Source organism: Drosophila navojoa, chromosome X (assembly GCF_054131105.1).
Source record: "Drosophila navojoa isolate 15081-1374.11 chromosome X, UAZ_NAV_1.0, whole genome shotgun sequence".
NCBI lineage: Eukaryota > Metazoa > Arthropoda > Insecta > Diptera > Drosophilidae > Drosophila > Drosophila navojoa.
In genome coordinates this window covers 4423730-4447588 of record NC_142895.1, presented here as the reverse complement: position 1 = coordinate 4447588, position 23859 = coordinate 4423730, and the positions used below count along the sequence as shown (strand labels likewise).

The 23859-nt window shown below is 40.6% G+C and overlaps 3 protein-coding genes across 3 annotated transcripts in view; 1 reads left to right on the top strand and 2 right to left on the bottom strand.

The window, feature by feature from the left end:
- Positions 1-23859, top strand: part of fne (ELAV like RNA binding protein found in neurons) — a 158150-nt gene that overhangs the window by 252 nt on the left and 134039 nt on the right. The gene's annotated exons all lie outside the window — the stretch shown is intronic.
- Positions 1-23859, bottom strand: part of Pde9 (phosphodiesterase 9) — a 137946-nt gene that overhangs the window by 84965 nt on the left and 29122 nt on the right. Inside the window, exon 3 of the mRNA XM_089263523.1 lies at positions 20507-20562. The gene's annotated coding sequence lies outside the window, so the exon portion shown is untranslated. The remainder of the gene's footprint in view (positions 1-20506; positions 20563-23859) is intronic.
- On the bottom strand, positions 3133-4336 carry LOC149090536 (uncharacterized). The gene is made up of 2 exons (XM_089264757.1): positions 3444-4336; positions 3133-3349 (listed from the first exon to the last, which is right to left on the bottom strand). The coding sequence occupies exon 1, from the start codon at positions 4218-4220 to the stop codon at positions 3456-3458; it is 765 nt and encodes a 254-aa protein (XP_089120883.1). The 5' UTR covers positions 4221-4336; the 3' UTR covers positions 3133-3349; positions 3444-3455.

Below are 23859 nucleotides of genomic sequence, written 5' to 3'. Positions count from 1 at the left end.
AGAATGCAATCGGGAAGGGGAGAGAGATGATTTAGATAGGACAAGACAGAGAGCGAGAGAGTCTTCATTTTCCACTTGAGAGACATAATTATGTTTGTCCAAAAGGTTAGTTGAATTCCAAGTGGAGGCAGAGTCAACAAAGCGAACAAAAGGAAATGGAGGAAAACATTAAAAAATTAAACGAAATAATTTACTGCAACTAACAGAGGCAGAAGAAATGCCAGAGGAAGAAGCAGAGAATGGAATAAGAAGCTTATTAAAAGTCAGCTATTCAAATTAAATGATATAAAAGCGAAATGAATCAATGAGCGAATTAATTAATGAAAACGTTTTTCGTCTGCCTCTTCTTCTTGTTGTTGTTATTTGCTGAGATGAATGCCATTCGCATAGCTCAAAACTTGGAATGCTGACGGATTTTCTCCAGTTTCTTCTTCTTTTTCTATCTGTTTTCTGCCAGTTGCTATTTTACAGATTTTCTATAAATACAAATACAGATTATATATACGTACATGCATACATACATCTATGTATACATCAAATGGTATAATTTATAATCAGCTTGGAAATCAATAACCGAATTTTAAGCTGACTAAGAAGCTGAGCTGCCTTTCTCATTGTATTCCAGGGTCTTTTCACTGAGCGTATTTTTTATGCTCTTGAAACCAAATCCTAGCAAAGAGCTGGCACGAAATGAGCAAAGACGAACATGGAATACCCTTTGGGGTATAGGGAATACTTTATGTTAAGGTTTTTCACATTCGATATAATTTATAGGGTATATACAGTTAACTGTCTAGTGAAGAGGTTCAGCAAGCTCTACTCTATAGTTATTCAACGAGAGAGTGAGATAGAACATAGATAAATGTATCATCATAGTCCTTACAGGGTATACGAGTATTCAGACTTGGACTTTGAACCTTTCTCCTTCAAAATTTAGCGCACGCTTTGGTACGCATAGCGAGGCGAGCAGCTAATATGCCCCAACTGGGAATTAGGGCTGAATGGGAGACCACTTAGGTGGCGCTTACTGCTGCACACGAGCGACATTCATTGGCAGCTTATGCAGTGGGAAAGGCGAACGAGAGGGGGAGGCGGGGGGAGGAGCTGGGTCTGGCAAGTTGTCGCCTCGAGCAGGAGATGCCGGAACGTGCTGCAAGAATGCAGCTGAATCAATGGCTCAATTCTGTTTAGCGGAAAGAGAAAGAGAACGTGAAAGAGAAGGAGAAGGCGAGAGAAGGAGAGTGGGGAGATAACATAAAAAAGCGAAGCAGTTGTATTGGGTGTGGAAACAGATGTAAGCTGACGATGGTGACAAAGAACGCAGCGGGACATTCTACGAGTGGGGGAGAGGGAGGGAGAGGGAGGCGGGTAGGCAGCTGGCAAGTAGTGTTGAGACATCGCTCCAGGCTGCAGTAGCAACAGCAGCAGCAGCAGGAGCAGCAGCAGCAGCAGGAGCAGCAGGAGCAGGAGCAGCATGACTGAGGGGTTACTCTTTGGTACGCGAAAAAAAAAAATAAAGGAAGAGAGTAATTGAATTTCTGTTGACAGATTTTAACGCACAATATCCTGCAGCGACATTGTCACTGCGAAAGGCCAACAGCAGCGAACGGCGAGAGACAAAGGAGAATGCCAAATGAAAATGAAAATGAAAATGAAAATGCTGCTACAAATAAACAGTTACCAAAAAAAGCCCGAAACGAAAATGAAAAGAGAGAAACAGAAATGTGAGCGACTGCTTAATGCTCGCCCAAGTTGAGCTGGGCTCGAAAATATTCTCATGATTAATTTAGGGAACTTAGTCTTAGGTAGTCTACCTCTAGCCCTGCTCTGTGCTGTAGCTCAAACTGTAAGTAGACTCTAAAACTGTATGATGTTTCTAGTCGTAGTCTCTGACAGATATTTTATTTGCAGACAAGAGAGCGCTATGGATATCAGAAACTCTTTCAGTTTCTGTTCTTTCCTTGAGCTGGGCCATAGAAGGAAACAAAAACTTATCTATGGAGTTGATATACTTCCAGTAAAGCCCAAGAAGGTATTCGAATAGGCTCCAAAATTCGCCAACTGTTGTTTGGCTAGACTTAAATACTATATATTTAGCTTGAAAAAAGCTATAATTTAGCTGTATTTACCTAGCTTAACTGAGCTACTGTGAGAGCTAAACACAAATTATTTAACTGAATGTATTTATGGGCGCAGTGCAGAGCTAGTTCTTGGCATTCAATTAAAGACCACACACACCTTCGCACCTCCACACCTACACCAACACACACACACACACACAGTGGCATAGTGCGCCTTGGTCTGAAATAAAGCGCTTTTTCTTGTTGGCTCAAATTGGCAGTTCGTATGATGAGCGTCGAGCTCTTTATGATGCTGCAATAACTGACTGACGGACTGACTTAATGACTGACTGATTGATTGACTGATTGACTGACTGAAGTACAAGCCCACGCACACACGCACGCACGCACACACATGTGGCCCAGCAATTGCGCTCGGCGTATTTAATGCACTTACACGAAAAACCAATTCGCCAAGCAACAGGCACGAGAAAGAAAAAAAACAAATAACAATTGGTTGATGGTGCGTTTGAGCAACTGTCCAATACCCTGTAAATAGTAGACCTAGACATTCATTTAAGAAATTAATAATAAAATGGAAGCTCGAGTAGAAACTAGGAATTGATTGACCAGAGTTTTAGTTGTGACTGTCATCAATCAATTTGATTGATGTAGATGGAAAGCAATAGCAATGAGCTCTATGAGAAGTTGAGTATGTTTTATATGGACTGCTATTGCAGTCATCAATCAAATTGATTGAAGCATGGATATGACAGGCTGGATATCTTCATCAATCAAAATTGATTGATGTAGACTGAAAGCAAAAGCGATTCTGATGATTTGTAATTTGCATATCTGTAACTATTACGATCATCAATCAAATTGATTGAAGCATAGATATGATAGTCTGGATATTTTCAACAATCAAGATTGATTGATGTAGGCAATTCAAATTATTTGTAACGAAGTTTGGATCCATCAATTGCAGTCATCAATCAAGATTGATTGATGTAGAAAAATTAGAAATCTACTCTCAATCTTCCAACTCACCCAGGATATAATAAAGTGTGAATTTTATTTATTGAGAGTTGGCAGTTTAAATTTATAGTACTACTTATCGATGTATTATTAGACTCGAGACTAAACTAACTGAAACTTTAAAATCATACAGGATATATATATAACTAGCTAACTATATATGTATGTGTGTATGAGGCTGTCAATGAGATGGGATCGATGAAACTGGGAGTGGATATAAGCTTGGTATGGCCCCGCTCCCAGTTAAAAAGGTTAAACGACTTCTAGGATTTTGAAGCAGTCAACGCATTGCCCATGGATATAAGAGGATATAAGCTTGGTATGGCCCCGCTCCCTGTCAAAGAGGTTAAATGACTTCTAGGATTTTGAAGCAGTCAACGCATTGCCCATATAGCCACGACTCTGATGCTGCACAAAGGTAATCAGCTTGTGCAGCTCTTCCTTCAGCGTTAATGGCGCCGCCTTGGAGTCGTTTGCGACCCGTGGACCTCTGCTTCTCAGAATGGCAGAGCAATAGGGACAACGTGGGCTCGCATCGCTGGTTGGCGTATCCGAGCCCGTTGACTCATCGGACGCAGCAGTGCCAGTTGCTGCTGCCGCTGCTGTTGCCGCTGCTGCTGCTGCTGCCGCTGCTGCTGCTGTTAGGGCTGTTACTGCTGCTGATGTTGCTGTTGCTACAACACAATTGGTATCGTCGCGCAGCTGGCAGAGCCAGTGGTAGACGGCATAGCTGAGCAGGAATAGGGAGAGCAGGAGACGGGCTTCGGACGACCAGCGATAGATTGTACAGTCGAATACCCAAACGGCATTGTCCCACACCCTGAGCAATGCCACATGTTGCAGCAGCATCAGCGCCAGCGTCATCTTCAGTGAATTGGGCCAGATGACCTGCCAGAAGCCCAATGCTGACTGCTCTCCCAGCAAACGCCGCCGATTCGTGGGCCGCAACAGCAGCAGGAGCACCGCACAGATGTAGAGACCTGAGCTCACATCCGGCTGATGCGCCTTCAATGGCGCCCAAATCAGGCCGCCGAAATGCAGCATGATGGCCAAACTCAGCGTGGCCATAAAGTCAACTGTGTCCACACGTAGCTGCCGCAAGATCCAATTGATCAGCTCCATCCTCCGATTGGCTATAACTGATTCCTATTCGTGTACCCCCGAAAAAAAAAAAAACTAAACAAATTTTATCGAGCTTAACTGAAAACTAGGATTTTAACTACTACGCAAACGACAACTACAACAGGGCTCCACTCAACCACAGAGCCTACTGCGACCAACTAAATGGGGGAGATATGAGATATATAGCTATAGTTATCGATAAAATTGACAGTCCAATATTCTATTTGTCTTGCCATTTCAGCATTATCAGCGTATGGCCTGCCTCTGATTTGGCAACTTTTAACCTGATAGATATATGTCGATATGTTAATAGTTATCGATAATTTTACCGTATTCAAATATTCTACTACATTTGCCATTTCTGCATTACAAATTAAATGGCTTGCTTTTGATTTGACCACTTTAAACGTGTCCAAATAAATGTGCTACTATTATTGATAGACATATGTCGATATCTGCTGTGACTATCGATAACATTGACATATTCCAATATTCTATTCGATTAGCCTTTTCAGCTAGCAATCATATGGCTTGCAGCTGAGTTATAAGAGCATTACCATTATCGATAACAACGTTTCGATATCTTTTATAGTTATCGATAACAAATGTATGTTACAATACTCTATTCGAATTGCCATTTCAGCATCAGCACACACATAAGAATAGAACTCATATCGATAACACTATTTCGATATATTTTATAGTTATCGATACGATTGACGTATTCAAATATTCTATTCAATTTGTCATTTCTGTATTCGACATCATATTACTTGCCTTTGGTAACTTTAAAGCTCACTGTTCGATATCTACTGTCGATAACATTAACATATTCAAATATTCCATTTGATTTACCAATTCAAGTTTACGCATAATCTAAAGCCCATTTTGCCGAGCTACCTTTCATAGGTCCCACATACGCCATTTGTCGATTACTTTTATGGAGTAACCGCCCCGAGCTATTGATGATTTTGGCACTGCTGAAGGGCTATTGCAGCACTCTGTGGTCGATGGTCGATGGTCGATGGTCGAAAGCCAAAGCTCAGCGAACCAAAACAAAGTTCTCAAATTAAGCTGCATTTGGCATATGATGGGCGAGAGAGTGAACGACTATGTGTGAGCGAGGGAGTGTGTGTGGGTGTGTGTGTGTGTATGTGTGTGCATACAGCAATTTCCCTTTTAAGGGAAATGCGGAAATGCGACGTTGAAATCTATGTGCACGAACAACTTCAATAGCTGCCAGTCAGCCAGCGCTGGACGATGCCAAAGATAAAGATAAAGCCACCAATAAGCGTCGGGCGATTGCTGCGCAGCGGGTCAACTCGATTTGGATTCTGTACCGAATCGGCCGCCCGCTGTGAGCCCAGGCAACAAAATGGCGTCTATGTTGTGGTAAGGGGGCCGGGGGAGGTGGTAGGGCAACGTAAGTGAGGTGAACCACAAAATGATGTACGGCAACAGCAGCCGCAGCAGCAGCGGGTTTACACCACTCCAGCTGCGCGCTGCCACTCAACGAGCCAAAGCAGAAAACACAGAATAAAACAATAGCTAAAGAAAATTGCCAAAGACGAAGCTAAGAATACTCTCTTATGTGCGATTTGTTAAGAATTTATGGCTAGATAAAGTTGGGATAGTCGAGACGGATTGCTGAGATTAAAGGCGTTCGATTTTGGAGAGAGAGAGAGAGGTAGGGGAGAGAAAATCATGAGAAAGCTTGATCTTTGAGTATTCTTTGAAAAGGAGATGATGATCTCGTATGCTCTATGCTCTATGTATATTCAATTGTCTGTATCACATACATATATGTATGTATACTAGTTCAGAGTTGACTATCGACTATTGAGTTCGATTAAATTAGATTTGGCAATTGACAAAGAGTAAGCTGGACGTATGATATATGATATTATGATAATCTGTGATGATGGTATTTCATGGCTAAAGTGCATATGATTTCTATGGGCTCTACAAAGAAAAAAAAAACCTTAATACTTCAAAGAATATTTTATATAATTTCTTCTTCTTATAATTTCTATATATAGACTAACAAAATTCTTTTGTTTCACCTAACAAATCTAAAATAAATTTTACAGCCAACTTTTGGTTATTTTTAAAGCAAGCATTACAAAATTAATTTGCAGTTTCTATTTTTTTTTTTTTTTTTTTTTTTTTTTTTTTTTTTAGCATTTTAAAGTATAAAATTTCAATTTCAATTTCAATTGTTCGCAATTTCAAAAGCAAATTTCTATAAAATTCATTTTCGAAAGAAATAAGTGAAAACACAAAAAAAGTTGTGTGAGAGTTAATTGGGCGAAGCTAATGTAAGGCTAACAGGAGCTACACAGCTATTTGAGGGGTTGCTTTTATTTGGTTTTGAAGCCCAACTTTTGCCTCTATGCGAATTTTGTTTATAATTTAGAAAAACTTTCGTTTTTATTTGTGGGTAAATTTATGAAAAAATGAAACAAAATATTGCTGAGATGTAAAATAGGGTGGATTGTCGAATATGAAATGCTCTTTAATTTTATTCAGACAACAGCGAGAAGAGGATTTAGATGAAAGTATTTCTCAGCTAAATACATATACAAAATATATTAATACTTGCTACATACATATATATAAAATAATAGATACATTATGTATCTATATAGCGCATGTGACCTTGATTAGGGTAAATATGTACACTATGTATACACATACATCTAACCTACTCCACATTTGCGGTTTGATTTGAAACTGGGGGATGTGTGCATATGTATATATGTATGTTCGAGTCTCCATTTTTTTTTCATGCCCCACAGCGACATGTCCCTTGTGTGTGTATGTATGTGAGAGTGTGTGTGTGTGGCACTTGAGAAAGGTCAGTTTTAGTGTCATGGGAAATTGTTATCCTTATTACACACTTAAGCGCTTTACTGTTTGTTGTTTGTGTGTGTGTATGTGTGTGGATGATCAGAGAGTTCATATAACAATGCAATTATAGTTGAAGACGATACAATATACAGCATACAGCATAACAGCTACAGCATACGCATGCCGACTACAGCATACAGCATACAGATACAAGCATACAGGCATGCAGCATACAGCATACAGCATACAGCATACAGCATACGGCATACAGCATACAGCATACAGCATACAGGCATACAGCATACCGCATACAGCATACAGCCATACAAGCATACGGCATTACAGAATCATGCATACAGCATCCAGACATTAAGCATACAGCATACAACTACAGCAACAACCTACAGCATACAGCATACAGCATTTACAGCATACAGCATACAGCATAAGCATACAGCATAAGCATACAGCATAACGGCATACAGCAATACAGCATAACCAGCATACCATACAGCATATAACTTACAGCATATCAGCATACAGCATACAGCATACAGCATACAGCATACAGCACTAAGCAGACAGCATACAGCTACAGCATACAGCATACAGCATACAGCATTACCCAGCATACAGCATACCGCAATACAGCATACAGCATACAGCATACAGCATACAGCCATACAGCATACAGCATACAGCATCACAGCATACAGCATACAGCATCAAGCATACAGCATACAGGCATACAGGCATACAGCTAGCATACAGCATATACAGACATCATCAGGCATACAGCAATACAGCATAAAGCATACAACATACAGACATACAGCATACAGCATACAGGCATACGCACTACAGCATCCAGCATACAGCAGTACAGCATACAGCATGACAGGCATACAGCATACAGCATACAGCATACAGCATACAGGCATACAGCAACAGCATACCGCATCCAGCATACAGCATACAGCATACAGCATACAGGCATACAGCATACAGCATACAGCATACAGGCACGACAGCATACAGCATATACATGCATACACATACAGCATACAAGGCATAACAGCATACAGGCATACAGCATACAGCATACAGCATACAGCATACAGCATACAGCATACAGCATACAGCATACAGCATACAGCATACAGCATACAGCATACAGCATACAGCATACAGCATACAGCATACAGCATACAGCATACAGCATACAGCATACAGCATACAGCATACAGCATACAGCATACAGCATACAGCATACAGCATACAGCATACAGCATACAGCATACAGCATACAGCATACAGCATACACAGCATACAGCATACAGCATACAGCATACAGCATACAGCATACAGCATACAGCATACAGCATACAGCATACAGCATACAGCATACAGCATACAGCATACAGCATACAGCATACAGCATACAGCATACAGCATACAGCATACAGCATACAGCATACAGCATACAGCATACAGCATACAGCATACAGCATACAGCATACAGCATACAGCATACAGCATACAGCATACAGCATACAGCATACAGCATACAGCATACAGCATACAGCATACAGCATACAGCATACAGCATACAGCATACAGCATACAGCATACAGCATACAGCATACAGCATACAGCATACAGCATACAGCATACAGCATACAGCATACAGCATACAGCATACAGCATACAGCATACAGCATACAGCATACAGCATACAGCATACAGCATACAGCATACAGCATACAGCATACAGCATACAGCATACAGCATACAGCATACAGCATACAGCATACAGCATACAGCATACAGCATACAGCATACAGCATACAGCATACAGCATACAGCATACAGCATACAGCATACAGCATACAGCATACAGCATACAGCATACAGCATACAGCATACAGCATACAGCATACAGCATACAGCATACAGCATACAGCATACAGCATACAGCATACAGCATACAGCATACAGCATACAGCATACAGCATACAGCATACAGCATACAGCATACAGCATACAGCATACAGCATACAGCATACAGCATACAGCATACAGCATACAGCATACAGCATACAGCATACAGCATACAGCATACAGCATACAGCATACAGCATACAGCATACAGCATACAGCATACAGCATACAGCATACAGCATACAGCATACAGCATACAGCATACAGCATACAGCATACAGCATACAGCATACAGCATACAGCATACAGCATACAGCATACAGCATACAGCATACAGCATACAGCATACAGCATACAGCATACAGCATACAGCATACAGCATACAGCATACAGCATACAGCATACAGCATACAGCATACAGCATACAGCATACAGCATACAGCATACAGCATACAGCATACAGCATACAGCATACAGCATACAGCATACAGCATACAGCATACAGCATACAGCATACAGCATACAGCATACAGCATACAGCATACAGCATACAGCATACAGCATACAGCATACAGCATACAGCATACAGCATACAGCATACAGCATACAGCATACAGCATACAGCATACAGCATACACAGCATACAGCATACACAGCATAACATAACACTGTATACTATTCTGTTCGCTCTTATAGCATTGATTGAAGCTCTTCATTGCAATGCTGTGCTTCAATCAGCTTGCGATTGTCATCTAGCTGTCAGCTCTTCATCCTTCAGCACTTTTCAACACTGGCGCAAAACTCAATGCTCTGAAAACGTCGATACTTGACAGAAACTGTCATTTAATTGAATTTTATATAGTATTTGCTAATTTATTTCCATAATTGAAATTGGCATTTACCATTTGGTGTTTGTCGTTGCTTTGTGAGTGGAAAATTCTTCACTTTTTCTGCGCCTTTTGCTACGCCTTGTGCCACTCTCTAAACGAATTGAAATATTTTGCATTATTATTGATATTTATATATACATATATTATTTTTTTTTGCCGTGCCGAACGAATATTCAATGCGAAAAAATTGCAACCGCAGCTTTTCAGCCTTTATAAAATATGGCAAAAATAAAGAACATGTATATATACATACATATTTGTCTATATATAAAATAAATGCAGCGCAGTTCGCACGCAGATGCCATTTTTTGTTCAGCTGATTGAAAGCTTTTCTCTTTGGCTGCAGCCAGCTTAATTTTCTCAGCGAAATTGCTATTGGCCTCTGTCAATGAAAAAATAGCAAATACCCTATTAACGCATATATCGTGGCTCAGCTTCTAATCCTCTTGAATTTCTCACTTGAATCAAAAAGGAAATTAAATACGAAACATATTAATTTGTATATGCATATATAAACGGAATCCAAAGCAATCTAAATATCGTCCTTGAGCACAGCTCCGCAGACGATAAAAATGCCAGATGAGCCTTGAGCACAGTCATATATTCATTGTAAATAAATATAAGACCCTATCAGTAACGGGAAGTATAGATCATTCTCTCCTCTCATATAGGAGAATTTTAGGTAGTAAATACAGTTGAGATCTTCGTCAAGAATTTGTCATAGAGTACACAGAAAATCTTGATCGGAGCAAGGAGCACTGCCTATTCATCTATGTATTTACATTAGATATGACATTGTATATAACTGGTCGTACCGTTAAGCTACTCATTTTCTTTTCTATATGAAAGTAGGATTTCAGGTAGTAAGTACAGTTCAGGTCTTTATCAAGAATTTGTCAATTTAATGCACAGATAGGCAAAGATTGGCAAAGATCGGCGTGATGAGCTATGATGATCTCGTCGTATCCGTCTTTCTGTTCATACGTCTGTCCGTCCGTACGCCTAACAGCTAGCCTCTCTGCCCCTCCGTCTGTTCACTTTTCTTTCTGCTTAACTGTTTAACTGTTTGCCGTCCATCTCCTGTTCTATCGCCTGTCCGTCAGCTTAGGCACTTAATAGGCGTCTAGTTTGACCGTCCGTCCGTCTGCTCGTTCGTCTATCGCCTTTTAGTCCATCAGCGTATGCACTTTACGCAGACATTCGGTGCGTTCGTCAGTGCTCATATGTGTATCTCTCTCTCTCTCTCTCTCTCTCTCTTTCTCAATCTCTCTTTCTCTCTCTCTCTCTCTGTTCATTCGTCTGTTCATCTGCATTTCCGTTTATTCTCTGTCCATTCGACTGTATTTGATTTCTCATCTCTCAGCCTGCCTATCCCTAGATGTGTTTAACCTTATATTACATAGTCTCTCTGATTGCATACGGTATTTCCATACCTGAGAGTATACGGTATCTGCTCTACTGCTCTGAAAGTCTCATTAGGATCGTCTAACTAAAAGTGAAGTTATGCAATAGGCAAGCGGGCCTAATAGGCAGACATGGAGCGTAACGCACAGGCAGAGATTGCATTTGTGTGTGTGTGTGTGTGTCTTTTGAGCTTATATCTTATGTAAACATTGCAATAATAGAGTTCCGGCTATCGCCTAGTGAAGCATGCTGTTCTGTGTTCTCTTTGGCTGTGAATCTTCTTATCGTTTATCTAACAACAATAATTTGCATTTAAAGAATAGAGCATTTGCTTTTGTACGAGGCTCTTAAAGGACTCATATATACATACATACATATCTTAAGATATGTATATACACATTTTTATATACATATATAATATCTGGCCGCAATCAAAAGCAAAAGCTGAAGCCACAAAACGCTGAACAACAGATATGAAAGCAGGCAAAAGCAAAGTACAGAAAAGAAAAGAAAAGAGAACGAAAAGAAGAAGAAGAAGAAGAAAAAGAATAAGCAAAACGCTTTAAGTTGGCTAAAAGACGAATACACAGCGATTGTATGTGTGCGTGTGTGTGTGTGTGTGCGTGTGTGTGTGTGCGTGTGTATGTGTGTGGTACATACATATGTATTTTGACTTTTGTATATGTCCGTTTGAATTAATATTACAATGTCCTTAAGGTTTATTTGGCTTGATATTCCTTTTTATCTTTATATATATATATATATGTATATGTATGTAAGTAGCATATATTCTTTTCTCTCTCTCACTCTCGCTCTTCCTCGCTATTTTTGCTGATTTTGATTTTGATTCGGATTCGCTTTTGGCTGTTTGCTATTTTGTTGTTCTGTGTTTTTTTTTTCTTAGCATATTAAAAATTCATATAAAATGTAAAACGCAAAATCCTCAAGACAATCATAAAAAAAACACACAAAAACAAAAAAAAAAAACACGTACACACGCACACAAAGGGGTTTTGCCCTTTTACACACACACACACACACATAGATGCATATGTATATCAGCTATATGTGCGTATAAATTTTGCATATATTTTGGCCATAAATAGAGCTGAGACGCAAAACGTTTGCGCAAATAAATATCAAATATGAATTCAGCTCGAAATCCACTTGACAACAACAATTTCTACTCATTTCTCTCTCTCTCTCTCTCTCTCTCTCTCTTGATTTTCGATTTAAATTTTGTATCTGGGTGTGCGAGTGTGCGTGTGTGTGTATGTGTGTGTGTGTCTGTTTCGTATTTCGTTTTATTTATTTATTTATTCATTTATATGTCTCGAGCAGAAATCAAAGCACGTTACAAATGCTTCACTGCTTCACACACACACACACGCACACACACACGCACCTTTTTCACCTGTTTGGAGCAAAAACAAATTGCAGCCTTAAACAAATAACTGTACAAGAAATATGTTTCTTTATTTGTAAAATATTTTTCAACATTTTTCTGCAATGCTTTCCAAAGTATTTCAGTTGCTCTCAAGGCCAGACCTAAGCATAAATCTAAGCGCAATCAATAACAGTTATGTACATATATATAATATATATGAAGCTATATGTATATATGTACTTGGACTTGTAATCAACTATATTTTATATATATATATATATATGTTAAGCTCCATAAATTGTTTTTAAGGCACATTTGCTGCCTTTGCACGGCTTTTGCTTGAGTCCGGGGCTTAACTCACTTAAATTGCCTGCCCCGATAAGTAGGCAACAGAAATTTCTTGGCAGCAAGTTTCCAAAGTTTGGCCAAGCGACGGAATGAGCTGGATGCAGGCTTATCGCTCGTTTTTGTCTATGCTTTTGCTTTTGATAACAAGTGAAATCAATTAGCACCTGCGCCTGCAGAGAGCAACGTCTTCAGCTGCTTGTCCAGGTCGAGCTGAGCTAATACCAAAATTCTAAAAGACAATAAATGTCAATTTTTGCAGCACAACTAATTCGCCTAAATTGCTTGGCTCTTGTTGTTGTTGTTGTTGTCGTTGCTGTCGCTGCCCGTGGCAAGCATGAAACAACGCCGCAGGCAACAAGACACTCACTCACACACCTAGCGAGACACATAGACGCAGACAGCACGCAGCACCCAGTGAGGCAGCAAAAATTGAGAGAGAAAAAGCCAAGAAAATATGACAAAAGCAAAGAAACCAGAGGAAAATGGGCTAGCAAAGGCCGACGTTGAAATGCTCTGCCAGTTAGCTGGAAATGCATATGCACCTATAGGGATGCAAAAGTACCGATAGTTGGACCATCGATTTCTTACAATCGATAATGAAAAACCAGCGATAGTATCGTTAGTACCATCGATTGTTTTTGCATGCCTGTATACACCTATGTATATGTATAGCTAAACATAGCTGAGCCTGGACTTGATTCATACACATACATCATAATTCATATAAATATTCAGCTATCATGGATTGTATGATATATAAAGTCGACTTGGGGTTCAGAGGCGGCTTTAGATAGGTTGTATAACCTGACCCCTAAAGCCATTCGAACCACTTGAAAGGCAAAATATAGATAGAAATTGGCCTGTTGGGCTTATCTACATCTTACCTACATCTATTTCATTATAGACAAAGCCTGAAAGAAAACTCTGCTACATTTATACTATTGTACATATATGTATATGTATGTATGTATGTCTTATAGATAGATAGATATCCAAAGAGTATTCCATAGAGATTCTCTTTGCATTATGCACAATCTCTGCATCATTAGCCAACTCATGGAGTAGCTTAATATTAAATAGATGGTAGTCTATGCATACAAAGAAAACTACACACATGCACACACATAATACCATCTAGAGTAAATGCAGCAAAAGATATTGAAATTAGATTGCATTGAGGTAAATTTTGTCATATTGACACAATAATGAACAGTTTGCTCTCTCTCTCTCTCTCTCTCACACACATAGAAAATGATGATGTGTAGATGCGAATCTCTTCACATTCACCAGCTCACAATTCAATTCAATATGAAGCCATAGAAGCTGGCCAAACACTCTTACCATATCAGCAATAGACAAGTTAAACTGTATTTATGCTCGACTGGGCATTACATAATGAATGACATAATCGTAATGGCCCAATGCCTGTCTAATAATGCCATAGACAAGTAGCTAACCGAGGGCGACGACAACAATAAGCCATGGCCTGGCAACCCTGACGCTCCTTTTGGCCAAAGGCAAGGACATGACTTAACGATATTTAATGTCAATTTGTTGGGCAAACGATTTTAATTTCTAGACATCCTTCAGCCTCCCCACTCCTGGCGCCCCACCCGTCGCCCCTCCGCTCTCACTTTAAAACAAGTTTATAGCATTTACATACTATTAATCCATAAAATTGTTTCCGTTCCGTACGCAAGCTGGAACACTTTTGGCATTTACATAAACTGAGCGACAGCAGCAGCTACTGGGCCAGGTCCATGCATTCGAGCCACAGCTTGGCATCACGTCCGTGCTCACGTGCTCAATGAGTAACTGAGCCTCAAATTACATTTGCACTGCTGCTGCTGGTGTGGCCAAATGGCATTTGAATGTCATTTGCTTGCACTCGACATTCAGACACAGAGAGCGAGAGAGAGAGAGAGAGAGAGAGAGAGAGAGACTGGACACAGACTCAGAGAGAGAGAGCGAGAAGCATTTGTCAACATGTCAATTGAATTTCATTTCATCTCAGTTTTATTCAAATCCATTTATAAATGCCCAACAATGGCATTGAGCTCCAGAGAACTATCCGAAGTTTGCATAACTCAAATCCCTCTGCTGGCTGACCTCAAAGCTCTCAAAATGTTTGCGTTTTTGGGTGTTGAGTGTTTGGGGCTGCTAGCCGGGGCTATTAACTGTGCGCACTGCCATGTTAACAGCCATTTTGGCCATGGCTGAACGTATCTCTCTCTCTCTCTCTTTCTCTCTCTCTTTCTGTTTCTCTGTCTCTCTGCAGTTTAATTATATCTCCATGGCCAGCTTAGGGCGCACTTGCTCCAGTTTTGCTGAGAAAACATTTATGAGCCGCATGCAACGCTTACTTCTTGCTCAACTATTCTTTTCTTCATTGTATTTTTAGTGCACCTCCATGGTCATTCTCAATGCAGTCCCAATAATAATAGCTTACATGCGGATCCATTGTCGAAAGCAAGCTAAATTAAAGTCTATATCTTCTTTTAGCTCTTTGTTTACTCTTCTTGTATTTCATATTCATCTTTATGGTGTTTAATAGTAATGCTAAAAAAAACTTTCTTTATGGCTTCATTTTGCTTAAACTGTTCTTTCTTCTGCTTCCTTTTCTTCATCTTATTCGTCTCGTTCTTCTTCATATTCTCCGTGTTTCTCTTTTTCATATTTTTCGTCTTTTTCATCTTCATATTCCTCTTTTTCGGCTTCTTTTTAATCATCCTCTTCATCTTCGCCATCATTTTCGCGTTTTGCATCTTCTTCGTCTTCTTTTTTCGCTTACTTCTTCTTCTTCTTCTCCATCTTCATCATCTACTTCTTCTTCTTCTTCTTCTTCTTCTTCTTCTTCTTCTTCTTCTTCATCTTCATCATCTACTTCTTTTCTTAAATGTTTATATATCTTAAAAGTCGCGCTCTTCAAATTCTTTTTTCTTAATTTTCATCTTCAACTTTGTCTTTTTCATCTTTCTTTTTATCGTCTACGCCTTCTTCTTTATCATCTTCAACTTCTTTGTTTGCTTCATCATCATCTCCTTCTTCTTTATCATCTTCAACTTCTTTTTCTGCTTCATCATCATCTTCTTCTTGTGCTTCATCTTTTTCTGCTGCTATTTCATCTTCTTCTTTTCTCTTTTTCGCGCTTTTCACATTCTTTTCTTCTTCATTTTCATCTACATCTTTGCCCTTTTCATCTATTTTTCTTCTTCATCTTCAACTTCTTTTTCTTCTCCATCTTCATCTTCAAGATCATCTTCTTCTTCATCTACATAATTTTCCGCCTTATCCTCACCTTCCTCATTTTCCTCATCCTCTTCTTCTCCCACATCGCATTTTTCTAGCTCTACCTCAACCTCTTCACTTTCGCACTTTGTTTACCCAGCATTTATCAATCTTATTCTTGGCCGTCGAACAATATTTTGTGTGCGGTTGAAGGCGGTTGCTGAGGGTGTGGTTGAGGCTATTGCGGCATGCGGCAAGTGGCATGTGGCATGTGGCATGTGTCCTTCCGGGCATTTCCAGCTGAATATTTGAAAGTGGCTATGCAACACTTGTTAACTATTTCACGGCTTCCTTTTGGCTTCCTGCAGTTGGCTTCCTCTTGGCCTTAGCATCATTTATTGTTCCACTCTTACGATATCGCTCGCTAACTCTTTTATCTTTCTCTTGCTGTATGCCTCTCTTTCATCTCTCTCTCTCTCTCTCTCTCTCTCTCTTTCTCTCTCTCTCTCTCTTACTCTCTCTAGTGCTGATCTGCTCTCTGTGTTGCTCTCCTTCTCTCTGTTTCTCTGTTACTCTGACTCCGTTTTTCTTTCCTTCACTCAAATTTCTTTCCTTCTCGTTCTTTTCCTCTTATTCACTCCTCCACATTCAGTCAGTACTTTTTTACACTCTCTCTCTCGCTTTCTCTATGCCTCATATTCTCTATCTAGCCTCTGTGTTTACTCTCAACTCTCTCATTTTCCTTTCATCTCTGCTTATTTTATAACTCTCTTTCTCATTCTCATTCTCATCTCTGCTTCTTTTCTCATTTCGCTTTCTTTTAAATTTTCTCTTTCACTCCATCTTTCTCCTTTGATTTCAATCATCAATCATCTCTCTTTTCGCTTTTTCTTACATTTTCTCTCTCCTTCTCTTTCCCTCTCCGTCCCACCTACTCTATCGCTCTCCCATACCCTCTTTACGCCCAATTAATTAGATTTCAACAAACACATACACACACACACACACACACACACACACGCGCGCACACACACATACACACACGCACACACACAATTGGTCATAGTCAACTTTAGTGCGGTTAATGAATACCGTTTACCCCGCCGGGCGCCTCCCCCCCTCTGGCACCCTTCCGCCGTCACGCCCCATTGTCCGGCTCTCGCATTGGCAATTATTTCGTTTCGAATTGACAGTTAGATAATGGACAGCGGCCATGCAATCGCAATCATTTTTCAAAAATATCCATGCAATATTCGCCGCACATTCGGATAAATGAAAACAAACAGCGACACGGACAACGTTCACGAGCATTGCCAGCTCACTTGGGCAACGACTGCCCAATGCTCGTTCACGTTCAAAATTTCTAATCGAATGGACCGGAGAACTATCGGTGAGGGGCTTCAGCTCGAAATCATATACACTTGGCTTTAAAACTGATGAGAATATGGGGCTCTTCCGATAAATATCCCAACTGAAATGGATATATGTATATAGCGGAGCTTATATCTGATATATTGTAGGGAATACAGTTGTCCCTCACACCCTCACACCCTCACAATGGCCACATATCTATTTATCTACTGTCTATGCTTTCGGTTGGGATATCACTGGCACGCATGCAGAGGAGAACGCAACGTATATACTCGCTTGTCGCTCGGTGAGCGGGCATAACAACAGTTAAATGAGGTACAAGTGCAAGAACCACAACAAATTGAGAGCGCAAGCTGTGACATAAATTAATTTATATGCAGCAATTACAGCAATTATCAGAGCCAAACACACACACACACACACACAAACACAGACACACAGACACACACGCATACGTTCGCTCACATCAATAAATAAATCAAGCATAAACGTTTTAATTAAAACCCAAATAAATAAAATTAAATAAATAAAAATTATAATTACATATATTAATATTAAAAAAAAAAAAAAAATAACAGCATGAACGACTAGCGCATACCCTGTAAATGAAAGCAGCTCAGTGATTGCTCAGTCATTTGCAAATATGCGAATCTATGCACAGCAAAGTGTATGCTCGACTAACAGCTACTCTGTAAACATATTTAAACTAAGAGAGAAGTCATCAGATACCCTGTAAATGCATGTGCACAAATGTTGTTTGCTTTATAAGCTTTGTTATTAATTAAATTGCATTCAATTGTATTTGCCAATCGTTTTACAGTTTGAAAATGTTTACTTGAGCACTTGAAAGATGAGTTACCCTGTAAATTTAAGCGAATACACTTATGAGGATAAGTTTGCACGGCTGATTTACTTATGCTCGAGTTAAGTTAAAGCCCTATAATATAGCTAGGACTTGTCGTTCAAAGACTTGAAGCACAATTGCCGCGTTTATTTCATACAACCTCATTTCCATTAGGGCATTTACAGGGCATAATTGAATAAATTGATTCATTTATGCAGAGCGACGTATAGAAAATGCAGTTGCGGCTTATTCGCATTGGATTTGCGGCATTAATTATTTGCCGAATGTGAGTTTTCACAAATTTATATATGTATACGTATGTATGTAACACAGATAGACACATGTACATATGTTGCATACATTTGAGCGGGTGCTGCATTAAGTATACGCCGTCGTTGACCACAGAACAACAGCTGAAGCAACAATTGCTGTTCATGAATAAACAAAAGCCACAAGAGCAAGGTGGAGACAGAGACAGAGTGAGAGAGAGGAGAGGTAGGGAAGAGTAAATCAAAGAGAGAGACAAAGACAGCAGACAGCAGACAGCTGGTGCCACCACATGCGGCCCCCTCGTACAGCCAATCAAACAGTCAGCGGTTGTCAATTAAACTTAATTATGTTGTACAGCCAGAGACGCTGCGAGATGCTCTCTTGCCCAGGCACAGCACAACATATGCCTGCCTGCCTCTGCCTCTGTGTGTGTGTCTGTGTGCGTGTGCATCATAAATTGAAAGCTTGAACAATAGTAATTGAGCATAAAAAGCTGTGGTGGAATACAATTTACCTCCCACTCATGGCATAGACAATGTCTGCCTTTCACTGAAATGAACTGAAAGGCAAGCCAAAGGCAAAGGCAAAGGCAGTGGCAGAGGCAAAGGCAAACGCTCTTAAGTAGCTCACATTGTAATGCATATGCCATAAATATGCTGGCACTTCAAGCATTCTTAGCAATTTATCGTTGCATAGCCACATAAGCTATGTCTTTCGCTTAATGCCATTACCTATGCACGCTTTGATGTGCTTTCCTTTAATTCACTTTCGCAATCAATTCCAATATTTATTCACTATTTAGCTGTTCTGCTCTCCATCGAACTCAATTAACAATTTGCATCAACATAAATAACTTAAAAAAAAAACTAAGTAAACTGCAGAAAAGAGAGCAAGACTTGGGCGATTCTAGAGCATATACATATGTAGATGCGTGCGCTTTAATAGGACGACAAGGTAAGTCGATTAAGTTATGTCTGTGCATTCGTCTTAGAAGAGCCATTAGATTGCCTTTTCGTCTGTCCGATTTCCTATGCATGTCTCTGTTCGTCCATAAGTCTGTCTTTCTGCCCTTCCGTCTATCTCTCTGTCTGTATGTCCGTCTATCCGTCCGCCCACCTATCGGTCCGTCTGGATGTCTGTCCGTCCTGTCTCTATGTCCGTCCGTTCACCGTCGGTCTGTCCGACTGCGTGTCTCTCCATCCGTCTGTCCGTCCGTCCGTCCGTCCAGTCCATTCTTCCATTGGTCTGTCTGTCCGTCTGGTTCTCCGTCTGCCTGTCCGACCGCTTCTCCGTCCATCTGTCCGCCCGTGTGTCTCTCCGTCCGTTAGTTCATCCATCGCCCGTCTGTCCATCCTTCCTTTGATCTGTCTGTCCGTCTGCTTCTCTGTCCGTCCGTCTGTTTCTCCGTCCATCTACCCGTCCGTGTGTCTGCATCAATCTGTCCGTCCGTGTGTCCCTCCGTCCGTCTGTCCATCCTTCCATTGGTCTGTCCGTCCGTGTGTCTCTCCGTCTGTTCATCCATTCGCCCGTCAGTTCATCCTTCCATTGGTCTGTCTGTCCGTCGGTCTCTCCGTCCTGAAACCCATTCGCCCATCTATACGTCCTTACCATCTTTCCATCCGTCTGGCCATCCGTCCGACCGTTCGAAACTTATATTATTGTATATTGTATGCAGAACCAATTTCGACCTCGATAACTTTTCCCATTTGCTTAGCAGCAATAATGATCAATATTTTAACTTGGGCTTTAAAACACTTACTACTTTTTTATCTGTCTCCCTCTCTCAAGCTGGCTCTGTCTCGTGCTTTTCTGAAATGGATACAATAAATTGACGTTAGCTTCTAATTTCAGAGCGAGCGATAGCATTGGCATAAAATCAAAGCCAGAACAATGTGGAGTGAAATGTATTAGATGACGGAAACTGACAAAACAATAAATGAATGAAAGAGAGAGAAGAGCAAGAGAGAGAGAGAGAAAGAGAGATTGAGGGGGAGAGCGAACGCTTTCATATATTCGTTGAGGTATACCAAAAGAATTAAGAAATGTGAACCCATGGAGAGGTCAGTTTCAGTTCAATGGACGATTGCAGAACTTGTGCTTCTAGTCTTTTTCTCCTCTTCTCTCTTTCGCTGCCCAATTTGTGGCCGAGTGGCCAATGTGAGAGGGTGGGCATTGTAGTCATGGTTTATTGTGCAAGCTAATGGGAGAGAATGATTGGGGGACGGGCCGTGTGGACCACCGTGTGGACCCCTGGCTTCGTTTTGGCGAGTCGACATGAAATACACAGCAACTGCTAAATTGCAGTAAATGACTGGAAATGTTAAGTTCGAAATTGACGAAGAGACGAAATGGTTTGCTGTCTGCAAGTTTCGTGTAGATTTTCATTAGCGGCGCCAATGGCCGGCAATAAAACGAAATCAAATAAATGAAACGCTACGAAAAGTACCAGACACCATCGAGCCGTTTACCGTTTACCTGTTGCCAGCGAATGTTGCTGGGCCAATCGAAGTCGACTTGACGCCGTTGCTCAGTGGGCCAAATAAATTTATAACAACATTTAAGTCGCTCACGCGACTGTCAAGACGAAACTTGACTGACTGCCAGGCACTGGGTGTGCGTCCCCATTTGGCCAGACCCAAAGTCGAAAGCCACAATACTAATTCTCAACCCAGAGTCGGAGTCAGAGTCAGAGTCAGAGACGGAGCCGGAGCCGGAGCTATAGCTGCCTGGCTAGCCGGTCTATATGGCTTGTGCGTGTTATAAAAATAAAAATGGTTCCACTTACACACACACACGCACATGCATACTACCCACACACACGCATACATACACAGACGTCTCGGGAACTGGGTGTGTATGTAGGTAGGTATGGCATACTCATTATGACGTACATTCATATACATATATTCTTTTTTTCATTTCTCATTTCATTTTTCTTTTTTCTTGACGTATTTTTAGTTACGAGCAAGTCGACCAGGTCCTTGAACTTCATCGGAACGGCTGCGGTAGAGGCGTGACTGTAGCTGTTACTTTAACTGTGACTGTAACTGTGACGGTGACTGCGATTAGCTGCGTACAGCGATTGTACCCCAGGGACTCTAAAACTTGGCTAGACTTTATGGAATTTCCAAAGGAATTTCGTATGGGAATTCTGAAAGTCTGCTAAAATTTAAAAGAAATGGGAGAAGAGAATATACGAAAATATATGATAATAGAGTTGAAAGGAGAGGGAGAAGGAAAAGACTGACGAAAGGAGAAGAACACAAAAGAGTAGCGACTAGAAGAACAGAAAAGAGAAGACAAGAATAAAGCACAGTGAATGGAGAAGACAAGAAGAATAATTTGATTGTGAGTACTTTGAGGAAACGATAAAAGCCGGAACAAAAGAGATTCGAAAAGAAGAGTATGCAATTGAATAAACAAGCTATCAAACGAAAGCGAAGAGAAACAAAGGAAAATAGGCAAATTACATATAATGCCTAACAAACAATTTAGGAAGCCTGAAACGAACCCACAGCAAATCAATTACAAGATATCGAATTACTCGACTGCTACAATTAGGTTCAACTGTACGATATGCTAGATGTCAGATATCTATTTGTTGTGGAAGTTGAGATGAGTTACTAAGCTACACGGGGCTCTCTTCAAGAGAGCACAATTTTTAATAATAAATATATTAACGTGATACACTCGTAGCTCTGTTCGTATAACCCAGATATTAGTACGCATCGTGGGTCACGCGCAAGCCGAAGTTAACTCAATTGAAGCAACAATTTTGATGGGCTAGCATTAGGGGCGAACAATGTGCGCAACATAATGCGCTTAGGCTAAAGGTGAGCAAGGGGCAAGCGAGTCGCTTGATAGGTATTTGCACGTATTTAGCTTATCAAACTAATGTAGCCAAGTTTATTATTGGCCCCACAAGCACAAGCACACACACACACAGACATACATACAATGCTTGGCAATTAAGCGATAAAATATGCAACAAGCCAATTATGCGCACATTAAATACTTCGTCTTGGTAGACCTACAATAAAAATCAACTCCTACTCATGGAAAGCGAAAAAGAAAGCAAGTAAACTTGTTTTAGTTGGAAATGTGCGAATAGTTGATACCCTGAATGGGCGGACATAAGAGAAGACCTGAATAATGCATGGCTCTATTGCCCCTGGATATACTCAAATGAAGTTTGTTATCGATGTCAATTGATATCGATTAGCCTATCGATTAAATTAAGTTACGAGTCAGCAATGGAGGGAAAGTCTTTGAGAGTTTACGAGACTGACGTATTAACAGGCTTAAAGGCAGGTAGATTCGCAGACTGACGGACAAACAGATGGACAGACGGGCGGGATAGATGAACGGACGGATGGGTTCGGTAGACTGACGGTCGGGAAGACTTACGAACGGAGAAGCTGATATATGGATAGCTGGATAGTCGAAACGAAGGTACAAAGGTCCGAAGATCACCTTAAACAGACTAAACAGAGGGAATAGCCGACTTTACGGACAGATGGAACAATCGAACGAACAGCAAAATGGAGAAACGGTTGACCTGGCGTATGAGCAGCAAGACAGTTAAACGGAAAGGCATGCAGACAGACGAATAAGCCCATTATCAAGCTGTCTCTTAATCCGAATCAAGAATATAAATAGTTTATGAGTACGGGCACGAACACCGGCTGCTTCTACCAGTTACAAGACAATCGAACGAAACCAATACGGGTCATTCAATGTACGTCAAAGCAAAAATAGAGTAAAGATCATTTAGGCACGCCCACTAAAAGCCAATTGTCTGTGTCAAATTTATCATGGCTAAGGGTCAATGATGGGTTGTGGGCTATGGGACGTTGGGCTGTTGATTGTTGGGGTTTCCAGGCCACAGGTTGATTTCTTAAGCAAAGTTTCCGACAAGTAGCAAAGAAAAAAAAAAAAAGCAGAAAAGAAAAGGTCGAGCGCCGCGGGATGGAAGGAGGTGGAGCTGGTGGATGGCGGCACTGCGAAGAAGGTGGCATCAATTTTTGATGTCATTGCCGCGAATTCCAAAAGTTTTCGAGTGACTTTGCGTGGGCTTCGGCTATAAGCCTTTAAGTTGTATGTGTG